General features: G+C 38.0%; 1 protein-coding gene and 1 long non-coding RNA gene across 4 annotated transcripts; both read right to left on the minus strand.

The window, feature by feature from the left end:
* LOC109234496 lies at positions 683-6,778 on the minus strand. 3 transcript variants are annotated; one of them, XM_019400518.1, is made up of 4 exons: positions 3,129-6,778; positions 2,778-2,956; positions 1,559-1,643; positions 683-1,480 (listed from the first exon to the last, which is right to left on the minus strand). In XM_019400518.1, exons 1-4 carry the CDS (start codon positions 3,221-3,223, stop codon positions 1,435-1,437), a joined length of 405 nt encoding a protein of 134 aa, XP_019256063.1. In that variant the 5' UTR covers positions 3,224-6,778; the 3' UTR covers positions 683-1,434. The 3 variants fall into 3 exon arrangements, 2 of the variants coding, with proteins under 2 accessions (XP_019256063.1, XP_019256064.1); XM_019400519.1 differs by having other exon boundaries at positions 683-1,490; XR_002069235.1 differs by having other exon boundaries at positions 683-1,632; positions 2,778-6,778.
* On the minus strand, positions 8,315-14,010 carry LOC109234497. Its single transcript, XR_002069236.1, has 2 exons — positions 11,503-14,010; positions 8,315-10,545 (listed from the first exon to the last, which is right to left on the minus strand). It is a non-coding gene; the product is annotated as an uncharacterized LOC109234497 (long non-coding RNA).

Consider the following 14,478-nt stretch of genomic DNA (forward strand, 5'->3'; position numbering starts at 1 on the left):
TATTATTTTATGATGGATTATCAATATATAGTAATTCGTGGATAGACTTCTAATTCATACTGAACGATGTTATTTTAATTTTTCGAATCATCATATAACAATAAGTAATTATACTAGATAATATCATATGCTTTGGTATAACTATATGTGTAAAATTAATTTAAATCTTTAATATGTTTGTTTACTTTATGCTTTATATTTTAATAAAATAAAATAAAATAAAATAATAAAAGTCTCTTATGATAAATATTTAAGTTCATTTTTCTATTTAAAAGAACTATAAGACCTTGGTACTATCCTTTTTGGTAATTTGATACTCAAAAGTACTTTTTAGAACGATTGGCCAAATATAATTTATTTACCAAATGTTGCAAAAAATATTTCTTAAATGAATTGGCCAAACACAAACAATTTTTTTTTCAAAAATACTTTTAAAAAAAGTACTTCTGAAAAATAGTACTTTTCAAAATAAACAAATTTTGGCAGCTCGGCCGAACGGGCTCTTAAACTCTTCTAACAAATACCAAAAGCAGATCAGTTCAGCAGTCGGTCTTTGACTGACGATTCAATTTCCTCTGGCAACGAAATCTTTCTAAAATGTACACTCAATTGACTATCTCTATTCTATTTTGGTTCATGTCTATTCAATACACTATAAAATGTTAATTTAATTCGAAGACAATCAGAACTAACAGAGAAATTTTACAAAGTGGAAGAGTGAACAGCAGAAACCAAAACTAATTCACGTTCGTGCGGCATTAAGGCTGGGATATGCATTTCCTAACAAAAAAATTTCCAATCCCAATACTCGAACCCGAGACTTAAGGTTAGAATCTTTGCAATTGAAGAAACGGTTCCAAAACAAGTAGTCAAAACTTTGGGGATTGTTTTTGCTGAGATGGTAAAACTAACCTTGATTTCACTACACCACTTATTTCAAATGACACTATTATCTCTTGTTATCTACAACATAACAAACTATGAGATAATTCATCAAAAAAAGAAACCCTAAGATAACGCATAGCAGTATCAAGAACCTAACTAACTAAAGCAGAAACTAGACCTAGGAAAACAATCTTTTTAGACGAGTAGTCGTGATAACATAGAGCTAAAAAGGAATCTCATCAATCTATCAGAGTAAACTATGACAAAAAGCTTCATTTGGAAGTTAATCCTTAGCTTATTTGAATTACTCATCATTTAGTATGAATTCCTCATGCACAGAATAAACAAATTCAATTGCAGGAGAAGCTATCCAACTTCATCTCTACTTGAATAGTTGACTGTTTGTATGTGTCTATGGAGCCTCATGATAGCTCATAGCTTATATCTTCAATATCACCCTCCTCCTATACCAACTTGTCACCGGCCAATGGTGAAAAACAGCAAATAGTATTGTTTTCAGAAATTCATGTTGGGACTGCAACAGTCCTCTCAACCTTTCTTCACATTCTTTATTCTTGTACAAATTCCAGTTTGCCTAATATCATCTCCTCAAAGGAAAAACAAATCAGCACGGAATGCAAAATTTGCTATAAATTATAAAAAATGAGCTTACCCTCTTATAAATGCATCGTCTTTCCTGCAAAGTTCTATGATTTTAGCTTTTGGCTTGTATTCTGACAACACCAACTGCAGAGCTCCTTCATAAATTGATGGAATCATATTACATTATTTCAAAGTTGAGTAATCAAATTACAGCTTCGCGAAAAAGGCTAAGTCCAATAGAACATCTCAGCAAAAAAGCAACTGAAAAATAGACGTTCTTAAAAATGCTAGATTTCTAGACAAAAGGAAACATATTTAGGCACACCCATGCCAAAGAACTGCGCAGGATTGTGATTCTTTACCCAGTTTGGAAGCATAGAATATAAGGGCTAAAGTATCGGGGAGTACCTCTTTAACGTATGACGCCTACATTTCAACAGAGAAAAATATTATAGCACACCTATCTCGGAGCAAGAGCATTCCCATTCATTAGAGTTAAAAAAACAGTGGGAAAATGGGATCAAGTATAAAAGGAACATAGTTTTTGATTGTAGCAAAAGAACATATTTATCAACAAAGAAACTCAAAATTAGCCATTAGCATTCACATTCCTAGAATTCTAGTCAAAAGAAAACAATTTTATGCACACCCGTATCAAAGAAGCAGCATTATCAATCACAGATAGTTCAGAAACAGAGGAAAATGGGCTAAGGTATCAACGACTGCATCTTTAACAATGTATAGTTATTCCAGATAGGCAGAATAGATAGATAGCCCTCAAACTTGTCATGAATTGTCATTGAGACACTTCAACTCGATAGATGCAAAAAGAGATCCGAAGACGCCATGGCTGCATAAACCACCAGAAATCTGGGGGAATGCCCAGCCAAGATATGGTCCGAATGATCTCAAATTCTAACTCTATCGGAAACAGTCTCTATCTTCACAAGGTAGGAGTAAGGTCTGCGTACACACTAGCATCCCCAGAGGGTATGTTTCTGTTGTAATAGAAAGATATCTGATTCATATTCCACAGAAGAACAAAATCTTCATAGCCTCATCGCACATAAAATGAAACCGAGAGAGTAACAAGAAAAGGAAACTAGCAAGGTCATATGTATTTTCACCAAAACGGTGGTTTTGTAACTGGAAAAGTTTTTCATTTGAGTGATCATTGGCAGCGCAGAATGACAGAGGGGGGCAAAACCACCCAATGAAACTCCAAACAGCTCTCTGCTTTCACCGCAGCTTCAGACTTAAACTAATGAGATTTTCAAAAAAAAACTTACGCAACAAAATATAAATGGTGGCCTCAAAACATCCTATTTGTGCAAAATCACCCCTGCTTCGGTCCAACTGGATAGATCCGATTACAGTTTTGAGGCTCAGATCTCTGTTATAACTCAAGCAAAAGGAGATCCGACGACGCCATGGTTGCAAAGAACCACCAGATATCTGGGGGCATGCCCTGCCAAGATACGAGTCGAATCATCTGCCAATTAATAAGTTCAGAAGGGAATAGAAAAAAAGGACAACGCGGTGCACTAAGCTCCCGCGCATAACCCGGTGCACTAAGCTCCCGCTATGCTTGGGGTCCGGGGAAGGGACGGCCCACAAGGGTATATTGTACGCAGCCTTACCCTGCATCTTTGCAAGAGTCTGTTTCTACAGGTTCGCGGCTCGAACCTGACCATGGATAAAAGATCATCGTCTCCTCTTTCAAGCAATCAATCATACTCACCAACACTCGCTACAAATTAAATACTTTGAAAAAACTAGATATAGCTTATATAGCAAGGTGAAAACTGGCCATTCCATGAAATTTTTACAGGGTTGTTGGGATTGTTACAGTAATGGAGAAATCATGGGCTAATACAGAGAGAGGCAACCACCCTTTCAACAAAAAATCCTAAACTCCCTGAAGCCTCATTCTCGTTCTCCTGAGCTTTTGTTTTATTGCATCTCCATAACAGTTCTTTTTATACTATCCCGAAAGCAGTAAATATAAATTTATTCTATATATTTCTCTTTCTTTCTTTAGGAATTAGGAGTGAGTCATAAGTGAAAGATTTCGGGTAAGCTCAGATTAATGGTGTAAAACCAAGGGGAAGGGCAAAAACCAAAAACCAAACTGCAAGTAATCGGGTAGGCTCAGATTCGCCTTTCCTCAGAGCCAAAAGAGCTTTGGTAAAACCGCCATGGCTGCAAGCATCAGTTAGCCTTATAAGACACAGAAGAAGCACCAAAAAATGGAATATTTTCCAATATCTCACAGACCCATCTGAGCTGCCATGCCATGTTACAGTTTTTTTCCAGCTCAATAGAAATATGTCTTGGTTCACCTTTCACAGAAGAACAAAATCTTCATAGCCTTGTTGCATCACATAAAATGAAACAGGAGTAACAAGAAAGGAAAATAGAGAGGTTATTTGTATTTTCACCAAAAGGCTGGTTTTGGAATCGGAAACTTTTTTCATTTGAGTGATCATCGGCATCAGAGAATGACAGAGAGGGGCAAAACCACCAATTGAAACTCCCCACAGCCCTCTGATTTCACAGCAGCCTCAGACTTAAACTAACGAGATATTTGCTATTTTATAAATGAGGCTCACATCTCACTATGATCAGGTATTGAGTTTCTCAAAACCGCCATGGCTGCAATCTCCTCCAGATTGCCCTGCCAAGATACGAGTTTAATACCATCTCAATGCAAATCAATAATGCCATTTGCCAAGTATCATATCATCACTGCCTCAAAATTTTCACTTTTACCATTATTTTTAGTATGATCCCGCTGTTTGGGTGTTAACACAGCCACATAGTAGCGAGAACAAAAAAAAAGGTAGCAGCAACAGCAACAGCAACATCAGATCAACAACATGATGCATCTCTCGAAACTAGATTTACAGAAAGAACTACGCACCGGTACTTGCTTCCAGCAAGAAATCTTGGGCTTACCAGCAAAACTGAACGAATGCATAGATAAATAAATAAATCATATTTCTCATTGATGCTTCATTCTATGAGCTTACTTTCTCTATGTTTGGCCATTGAGGGCTCAGATTTACAATATTTGAACAAAGCAAAAGAGACAGCGGCGACGCCATGGCTGCAGACACCAGTTTGCTATACAAAGGACATACTGGGTCACCATGCCATGATACGGGTCAAGTATCTTCTCAATGCCATGACTGAACATAGCCCAGAAAGAAAAGCAACCTTCTTAGCCCCTTTACAACATCAGTAGCAGCACACAAAAAGAAGAGGAAGAGCAATATACTAGGGTGTGTTTGGATGAACTTTTTTTTTTTTTTTTTTTTTTTTTTTGAAAAGGTAACAGAAAGATGAACTATTTTCTTTTTTTCTATTTTCTTGTTTATTTGAAAGGGCTGTTGTTTTTTTGGTTATAAATGGAGAAATCATGGGCATAGCAGAGAGGGGCAACCACCCTTTACAGAAAATCCCAGTCCCTCTGATGCCTCATTCTTCTATATTTCTAGGCTATGCTCAACTGATACTGAAAAACGATGGTGATACAATAGGCTGCAAGATGATTTGCAAAAGTCGCCGGTTCGACATATCCCAACACTGAATCATGGAAAAGATTCTGTTTTTTTTTCTTTCAAGCAAATGGGTCTCAGATGTGTGTTTTGGTAAGACAAAAGAGAAGCCAGCCACGCCATGGCTGCAAACAACCGATTCCATGTGAAAGAGGAGCCTCAAAATCACAGCCCATTCTGGCGTTTGCCAAGCCAAGATACGGGTCGAATTGTCTCTATGCCCCAAGGGTTTATAGCCCAACTAAACAAGCACAATAACTGCCTCTTGGAAAATGTTGACTCTTTCATACATTTCATGAAGTATGGAAGTTTTGGACTAAGATCATACTAAGAATCCAGTAATGCCTAAAGCAAAGGCGCCGTTGAGGTCTTCTTTATCGCCGCATTATAATTTCTTCCCCGTTTTTTTAGTGTGTAGCTTTTCAAGGTAACAATAAATACAATGAGAACAACCATCCAAACAGGCTGCTAGTGTAACATAGACAGACAGATAAATGCATGTGCATCCGATTTGAACTTTATTCGAGTTCGAATTTCTACCACAACCCATTTGAGTTACTGGGTTTACAATATATTAGTTGTGGCAGAAGCTCACATGTTTGACATATCCCAACTACGAATCATGGAAAAGATTCTGTTTTTGTACTTTCGAGCAAATGGGGCTCAGATGTATGTTATGATAAGAAAAAAGAGAAGCCAACAACGCCATGGCTGCAAAACACCGGTTGCATGTGTGAGAGAAGATTCAAAACTCTCCACACAGGCCATACTGGGTAGCAACGCCAAGATACGGGTCGGCACATCTCAATACCGAAATCGGTTAGCCGAGATATAGAAACAGCATCATCACTGCCACTTTGTGTACCTTCCATCAACACTATAAACGAACACAGAGGAAAGACAGAGATGTCAATATGCAACAACAACAAACGAGTATAATCCCACGAGTGGGGTTTGGGGAGGACAGTGAGTAAGCAGCCTTAACCCTACCTTGTGCAGGTAAGGAGGCTGTTTCCAAACAGAGATGTTAGTATATATAACATAAATCATTTCCGCTGCTTCAGTTTTTGTCATAAAGACATGAACAAGGGTCTTTTTTTTTTTTTTTTTTTTTTTTAGTTTTTAAATAATGGAGGAAAATCAATGGTGAAACAGAGAGGGGCAACCACTCTTTCAAGAAAATCCCAAACTCTCTGTTTTTGCCTCATTTCTTTAGTTCTTCTGGGCTAACCTTTTCCCTTCTCATAATTGCATACTTGTGAGGTCTCAGAAAATAAGGGGTAGTTTCTTAGAGCTGATAAGCTGATTTTGGAAGCACGGCAAAACATGCTATTACAAAATAAGCTGATTTTAGAAGCACGGCCAAACAGGCTTTTACACGGGCCTTTTCGTGAGGGCTCAGATTTGCTGTATTTTTTGTCAAAGCAAATGAGAAGGCGACGCTGCCATAGCTGCAGACACCAGTTTGCTATACAAAAGCCGTACCGGGTCGCCCTGCCAAGATACGGGTCGGATATTTTTTCAATGCCATGAATTGGACATAGCCCAGAAAGGAGAAGCAATCATCACAGCCCTTTTATATACATCAGTATTCAGTAGCAGCAACACAGAGAGGAGGAAGAGCAATATATTAAGGGTCTGTTTGGATGATGATTTTTTTGGGGGGGTTTTGACACAGTTACCCACAAAAACAAAACTATTTACCCTTGTCTACCCATCTGTTTTCCTACCCATAAACTAATTACATTTCCTACCCATAGTAGGTTTTGTGGGGAATTTTTTCTTTATTCTCCAATTCTCTTTTATTTCTATGCTTCTTTTCTTTTCTTTTTTCTTTTCTCCTTTTTTTTTCTTGTTTTCTTCTTATTTTTTTATTTTTTCCTTCTAATTTCATTTAACTTCTTTTTTCTTATATTCTTTTTCTCTTCATAATCTAATTTCATTTACTGTTTTCACTATTCTTTTTTTTTATATTATCACTAAAGAAAAATCAGATTGTGTACCAATTAAATGTAGCTAATACAACCAAAAAAATATTAACTAACATATGATACCAGTATAGTATATAGCTATACCAACAGGGTATACAATTGTACGCAAAGAGTTAAAAAAAAATTTAATTCAATTATTAAACTGAAATAATATCAGTTGTCAATAAAAAATTTAAAAAATTCTAAAAGGATCTAATTGTAAGATTATACCGTTACATCATATAGCATACTATAATTTTTTTTTTTGCATTTTTCAATTTGCCCCTCACACTGGGTAAAAGCTTAAAACAAATTAAAAGGGAAAAGGGAAGTGAATTTAAGGGTAATAAGTATACTATTATAGTATATTGTATACTATTACAGCATATTGTTACAGTATCTTGCATATTATTACAGTATACCATAACAATATATTGTATACTATAATAGTATACTGTTGCAGTATAACTATATACTCCTATAGTATATTAGTATACTGTTAGGTAACTGTGTTCTTCTTCGATTATTACAATATACCGTTGCAGTATATTGTAAACTATAATAGCATACTGTTGCAGTATAACTGTATACTCCTACAGCATATTGTATACCGTAGCGGTATACTGTAGCTGTGTTCTTCTTCGATTTTCAACTGAAAATTTCGATCTCAATCACCTCAAATCAACTCCAAATGCTATCAAATTTCAGTATGAACTTCCAGAAGGTACTATAAGCAATATTTAACAACACCCACTTTGATCAAACAAGAAATCTTTAAAATAATTAGATCTAATTCTTTTTGAAGAAGGATAATAGGGAAATGGAAGAGTTTGTCCAAGTCTTTTCACGGAGGCGAACTTTATCCAAGTCATTGACATCTGGGTGTGTCAAAAGGAAGAGTTTGTGTGCAAGAACTAGCTCGGGTTGTTGTGTTCCTTCTTCCGCATCCATGGCTACCTTTCTTTGCTATTTCTTGGTTCTTTTTTTGTTTCACTGTACTTTCAGATGCCTCTGTGAAGAAGAAGAAAACGAGAAAAGGAAAAAACCGAGTACTTTCAGATGCCTCTGTGAAGAAGAAGAAAACGAGAAAAGGAAAAAACCGGGTACTTGCAGATGCTTCTGTGAAGAAGAAGAAAACGAGAAAAGGAAAAAACCGGGTAAATAGTTTGGCCCCTTGGGTAGGAGTAGTAAATAGTTTGGGCCTGGGCATTAAAGGGTAAATAGTTTAGGATTAATGGGTATAAAGTGAGATTTTCGCGTTTTTTTGCGGGGGGTGGGGTGGGGGTGGGAGTGGGGGGTTTAATTCAAAGGGCTGTTGATTTACAATGGAGAAATCGTAGGCATAACAGAGAGGGGCAACCACCCTTTTTACAGAAAATCCCAATCTCTCCTGTTGCCTCATTCTTCTCCTTTTCTCTGACAAAAGCCCAAAAAGCTTTGGATAAAGACGGTCATGGCTGCAAGCCTCAGTTAGTCTTAGGAAACAGGAAAACACACACACAAAAATGGATCTTTCTCCAATATCTCAAAGACCCATCTGAGCTGCCACGCCAAAATTACAATTTATCCCAGCTCAATAGATTTATAAGTCTGATTAAGAATAAAATCTTCATAGCCTCATTGCGTCAAAGGGAGGGAGTAATACGTATTTTCACCAAAAGCGGACATTTGAGTGATCATCGACGGCAGACAATCACAAAGAGGGGCAAAACCACCCAATGAAACTCCGTACAGCTCTCTGCCTAGACCGCAACCTCAGAATTGAACTAATGAGTTTTTTTCTAATTCCCTGTTAATCCAATGACAGCCTGGTGCACAAGGCATCCCGTGCTTGTGCACCCCGTGTTCACACAGGGGTGTGATAGGGTGTGATATAGACAGCATCCTCTAATGCAAGTATTAGTGGCTGAAGACAACTTTACTGTTGCTCCGAGGCTCCCCTTCTTATTTTCCAATTAATCCACATCATAGAAAAGATGTATCTATATTTTTATCTTTTCAGAAAATGGGGCTCAGATGAGCTATGATAAGGCAAAGAGAAGCCAGCTACGCCATGGCTGCAAAACACCAGTTGCAAATGAGATACAGAAATCTCAATCACAAGCCATAGCGGGTTGCCACGCCAAGATACGGGTTGGAACATCTCTATGCCCAAATCGGTTGGCCCAGATACAAGAAACATTATCATCACTGCCTCTTTATGTAACTTCCATCAGCAACACACACACACAAAGTAAACGCAGATTTCACTGGGGAAAAAATTACTTTTTTCGGGAATTTCACAATTTTTATGTCCAAACGTCCACTTAAATCCTGTCTGCTTCTGCTTTTGTCATATACAAGGGCTGTTGGTTTTTTATTGAAAATGGAGGAAAATCAATGGTGGAATAGGGAGGGGCAACCACCCTTCTAATGAAAATCCCAATACTCTCTGTTTTGCCTCATTTCTTTCTGGGCAAACCTTTTTGCATTTTTAGGGGAAACTCTCAAGGGTTTTTCACCTACGAATTTCAAAATTTAACTAAGTTTGCACTTAAGAAAATAACCTTCCAATTGAGGCTCAGATCTGTAATATTGAAGACAAGACAAGAGACCGGAGACACCGCCATGGCTGCAAACACCGGTTGCAAGACGTCACCGTCCGGGTTGCCCCGCCAAGTTACAGGTCCGATTGTTTCTTGCCCTAATCAATTTGCTCAGAGACAGAAGAAAAAATCATCATCATAGCCTCATATTTTTGCTACAATTATTATTATTATTACTACTATTGATTCTCTTTTTGGGAGTAAGGATTTGGAGATACAGTAGAGGGGTCGTTTGGTCAGAGTATACTGCAGAAGCCAGAAGGGCATTTTTGGCAAAAATGAAATCATAGGAATTGTAGAGAGGAGCGGCTGCCCTTGAGCTTCACTCTACTCTCAGCAAACCTCATTCTTTGTCTCTGAGGTTTTAGTTTTCTGCTTTGAGTCAAACAGAACCATTTAAAGCATCGATAATCTTGTTTTGCCTTCTGGTGTGTGTTTATTCACAACTTGGTCCATGCTATAGTAGGCTTATCATGAATGTGTTATGATAAGGCAAAGAGAAGTCAGCTACGCCATGGCTGCAAAACACCAGTTGCAAGTGAGAGACAGCACATGCCATACCGGGTTGCCACGCCAAGATACGGATTGGGTCATCTCTATGCCCAAATCAGTTAGCCCAGATACAAGCATCATCATGCTGCCTCTTTATGTAACTTCCATCAGCAAAATAAGCGCGCGCGCACACACACACACACACAAAGTAAATACAGATTTCACCGGGAAATCTTTTTACTTTTTCCGGAATTTTACAATTCTTATGTCCAAACGCTGTCTGCTTTTGTCATAAACAAGGGCTGTTGGTTTTTTTTGAAAAAGGAGGAAAATCATTGGCGGAACAGAGAGGGGCAACCACCCTTCAAATGAAAATCCCAATACTCTCTGTTTTGCCTCATTTCTTTCTGGCTAACCATTTTGCATTGGAAATTCTCGTGCCTTTTTCACCTGCGAATTTCAAAATTCAACGGAAAAGAGCCAATAAGTCTGCATTTAAGAAAATACCTTTCCAATTAAAGCTAAGATCTGTAATATTAAAGATAAGGCAAGAGATTGGAGACACCGCCATGGCTGCAAACACTGGTTGCAAGTCGTCACCGTCCGGGTCGCCCCGCCAAGATATGGGTCCGATTTTTCTCCTGCCCTAATCAATTTGCTCAGAGACAGAAGAAAAAATATCATCACAGCCTCAGATTTTTGCTACAATTATTATTATTATTACTACTATGGATTCTGTTTTTGGGAGTGAGGATTTGAAGATAGAGTAGAGAGGTTGTTTGGACATAGTTCACTGCAGAAGGGCAGTTTTGGCAAAAATGAAATCATAGGTATTGTAGAGAGGAGCAGCTGCCCTTTGAGCTTCCCTCTACTCTCTGCAACCCTCATTCTTTGTCTCTGAGATTTTAGTTTTCTGCTTTGCGTCAGAGAACCATTTAAAGAGTCAACAATTGTTATTTTGCCCAGTGACGTACAACTTGATTCCATGCTTAGTGAGCCCGGATCGAGGGTGAACATTTCATTAAGGCTGAAACTATCCTATTCGTGTGGTTTGAATTCATTTTTTATCTTTACTTGTTTCAATCTAATTCAATTTATTGCTTTGTGTCAAATTAATCCGCGTATCCTTAAAACCACTTACAAATTCAATTGTTATCCGATTTCGAGGGTAAACAGTTATAAAGAAGGGCTGTTTTTTCTGTTTTTATTTTAATGGAGGAAAATCAATGGCGGAACAGAGAGGGGCAACCACCCTATCGAATGAAAATCCCAAATCTCTCTGTTTTGCCTCATTTCTTTCTGAGCTAACCTTTTGCATTTTTAGGGGAAATTCTCGTGTGGGTTTTTCACCTGCGAATTTCAAAATTTAATGGAAAAGAGCTCATAAGTCTGCATTTAAGAAAATACCTTTCCAACTGAGGCTCAGACCTGTAATATTGAAGGCAGGGCAAGGCAAGAGATTGGAGACACCGCCATGGCTGCAAACACCGGTTGCAAGTCGTCACCGTTCGGGTCGTCCCGCCAAGATACGGGTCCGATTGTTCTCCTGCCCTAATCAATTTGCTCAGAGACAGAAGAAAAAATTATCATCACAGCCTCAGATTTTTGCTACAATTATTATTATTATTACTACTACTGATTATCTTTTTGGGAGTGAGGATTTGGAGATACAGTAGAGTGGTCGTTTGGACATAGTTTACTGCAGAAGGGCATTTACGGCAAAAATTAAATCATAGGTATTGTAGAGAGGAGCAGCTGCCCTTTGAGCTTCCCTCTACTTTCTGCAACCCTCATTTTTTGTCTCTGAGCTTTTAACTTCCTACTTCGCGTCAAAGAGAACCATTTAAAGCATCAACAATTCTTGTTTCGCCCACTGACGTACAACTTGATTCCATGCTTAGGAGCAAAAAGTAGTACAAATTCAAAGAAGAATAAGTTTTAGATTTTTCTATTTCACAGTACTTACGAGGCTCAGACCTGCAAAGAGAGATCGGGCAAAAGAGAGTCGACCGCGCCATGGCTGCAAAATCACCGGTTGCATCAAAGAAAAAGCCTCCAAATCGTCAGCTAACCGTCTGGTGATTTGCCAAGCCAAGTTACGGGTCAGATAGTCTCTATGCCCGACCCAGTTAGCCCAGAATCCGGATAAAATATCATCACTGCCTCAGTTGTTATGTATCAAAAAAGAGGAACTAAAATCACAGAATCAGAGACAGAGAAAGAGAGATCTGGTTGTTGTTGTTGATTGATGCTGAAGAAATGACTGTATAGTAGTACGTATTTCCAGGAAATTCAAGGGCTGTTAATTTTTTTTTAAGTGGAAAAAGGAAAATCATTGGCTAAACAGAGAGGGGCAACCACCCTTTGAATAAAAATCCCAAGCTCTTTGTTTTTGCCTCATTTTTTCTTTCTTGTCTGGGCTAACTTTTCTTTGCCGGAAATCCTTTGGTTTCACACAAAATGAATTTCCTTATGTGTCACTTTGTGGGCGTTTGGACATAAGAATTGTAAAATTCCAAAAAAAAGTGAAAAACACTTAGAAAATGGTATTTGTGTCAAATTAATCTGTGTATCCTTAAAATCAATTACAAATTCAATTGTTATCTGATTTCGATTGTATCATAAACAAGGGCTGTTTTTTCTGTGTTTTTTTTTTAATGGAGGAAAATCAATGGCGGGACAGAGAGGGGCAACCACCCTTCAAATTGAAAATCCCAATTCTCTCTGTTTTGCCTCATTTCTTTCTGGGCTAACCTTTTTGCATTTTTAGGGGAAATTCTCATGGGTTTTTCACCTGTGAATTTCAAAATTTAACGTAAAAGAGCTCATAAGTCTGCATTTAAGAAAATAACTTTCCAATTGAGGCTCAGATCCGTAATATTTGAAGATAGGGCAAGAGATTGGAGACACCGCCATGGCTGCAAACACCGGTTGCAAGTCATCACCGTCCAGGTCGCCTCGCCAAGATACGGGTCCGATTGGTCTCCTGCCCTAATCAATTTGCAGAGACAGAAGAAAAATTATCATCACAGCCTCAGAATTTTGCTAAAATTATTATTATTATTACTACTATTGATTCTCCTTTTGGGAGTGATGATTTGGAGATACAGTAGAGTGGTCGTTTGGACATAGTTTACTACAGAAGGGCATTTTTGGCAAAAATGAAATCATAGGTATTGTAGAGAGGAGCAGCTGCCCTTTGAGCTTCCCCTCTACTCTCCGCAACCCTCATTCACTGTCTCTTTCTGCTTTGTGTCAAAGAAAACTATTTAAAGCGTCAACAATTCTCGTTTTGCCCACAGACGTACAACTTGATTCCATGTTTAGGAGCAAAAAGCAGTTGAAATTCAAAGAAGAATAAGTTTTAGATTTTTCTATTTCACAGTAGTTACGAGGCTCAGATCTGCAAAGAGAGATCAGGCAAAAGAGAGGCGACCGCGCCATTGCTGCAAAATCACCGGTTGCATGCAAAGGAAAAACCTTCGGATCGCCGGCCGTCCGGTGATTCGCCAGGCCAAGATACGGGTCGGATAGTCTCTATGCCCGATCCAGTTAGCCCAGAATCCGGATTAAATATCATCACTGCCTCAATTGTTAATGTATCAAAAAAGAGGAACTAAAATCACAGAAATAGAGACAGAGAAAGAGAAATCTGGCTGTTGTTGATTGATGCTGAGGAAATGACTGTACCAGTAGTACGTATTTCCATTAATTCAAGGGCTATTGATTTCTTTTAAAGTTGAAAAAGGAAAATCATTGGCTAAACAGAGAGGGGCAACCACCCTTTGAATAAAAATCCCAAACTCTCTATTTTTGCCTCATTGTTTTTCTGGGCTAACTTTCTTTGGTGGGGGAAATCCTTTGGTTTTCACCAAATGAATTTCCACCTTTCACTTTATGTGTTCTCTTGTTATAAAAAATACACTCTTGCTTGGAAGAATCTAGAAGGAGTTAAGTGGCAATTTATTTATTTAGGATCGTTTGGTACGAGATATAAGAAGGTATAATGTTGGTATAAAAAATTAATACCACCTTAATAGTTTGTTTGGTTAGCAAATCTGATATAAGTTATTACGGAATTAAAATTAGTACCGGGATAACTTATACCTTGTAAAGGGTGGGGTAATTAGTGTCGGAATAACTTATACCTTCTTCTTAAAAATTACGCAATTGTTATAATACAACATGCCAAACAGTGAATAAAAAACAATAACAGGATAACTAATCCCAACATAATTTATCCCATCATAACTTATCGTCATAAGACGAGTATTCAAACCAAACGACCCCTTAAAGTGATTGCTTTGGTGTTTGGATCTTTGGATCAAATTTTAAGGTTATTGTCGGAAGACTTCGAAACAAAGAACAGAACGTGGAGACGTG

The sequence above is a fragment of the Nicotiana attenuata genome, chromosome 11 (genome assembly GCF_001879085.1).
Source record: "Nicotiana attenuata strain UT chromosome 11, NIATTr2, whole genome shotgun sequence".
Classification (NCBI taxonomy): domain Eukaryota; kingdom Viridiplantae; phylum Streptophyta; class Magnoliopsida; order Solanales; family Solanaceae; genus Nicotiana; species Nicotiana attenuata.

Coding starts and splice junctions, on each gene's coding strand:
- LOC109234496 (XM_019400518.1), bottom strand. CDS start 3,223: ATGATTGATTGCTTGAAAGAGGAGACGATGATCTTTTATCCATGGTCA. Junction 2,957..3,128: donor GACTCTTGCAAAGATGCAGG/GTAAGGCTGCGT, acceptor GTATCTTGGCAG/GGCATGCCCCCAGATATCTG. Junction 1,481..1,558: donor GACGATGCATTTATAAGAGG/GTAAGCTCATTT, acceptor AGATGATATTAG/GCAAACTGGAATTTGTACAA.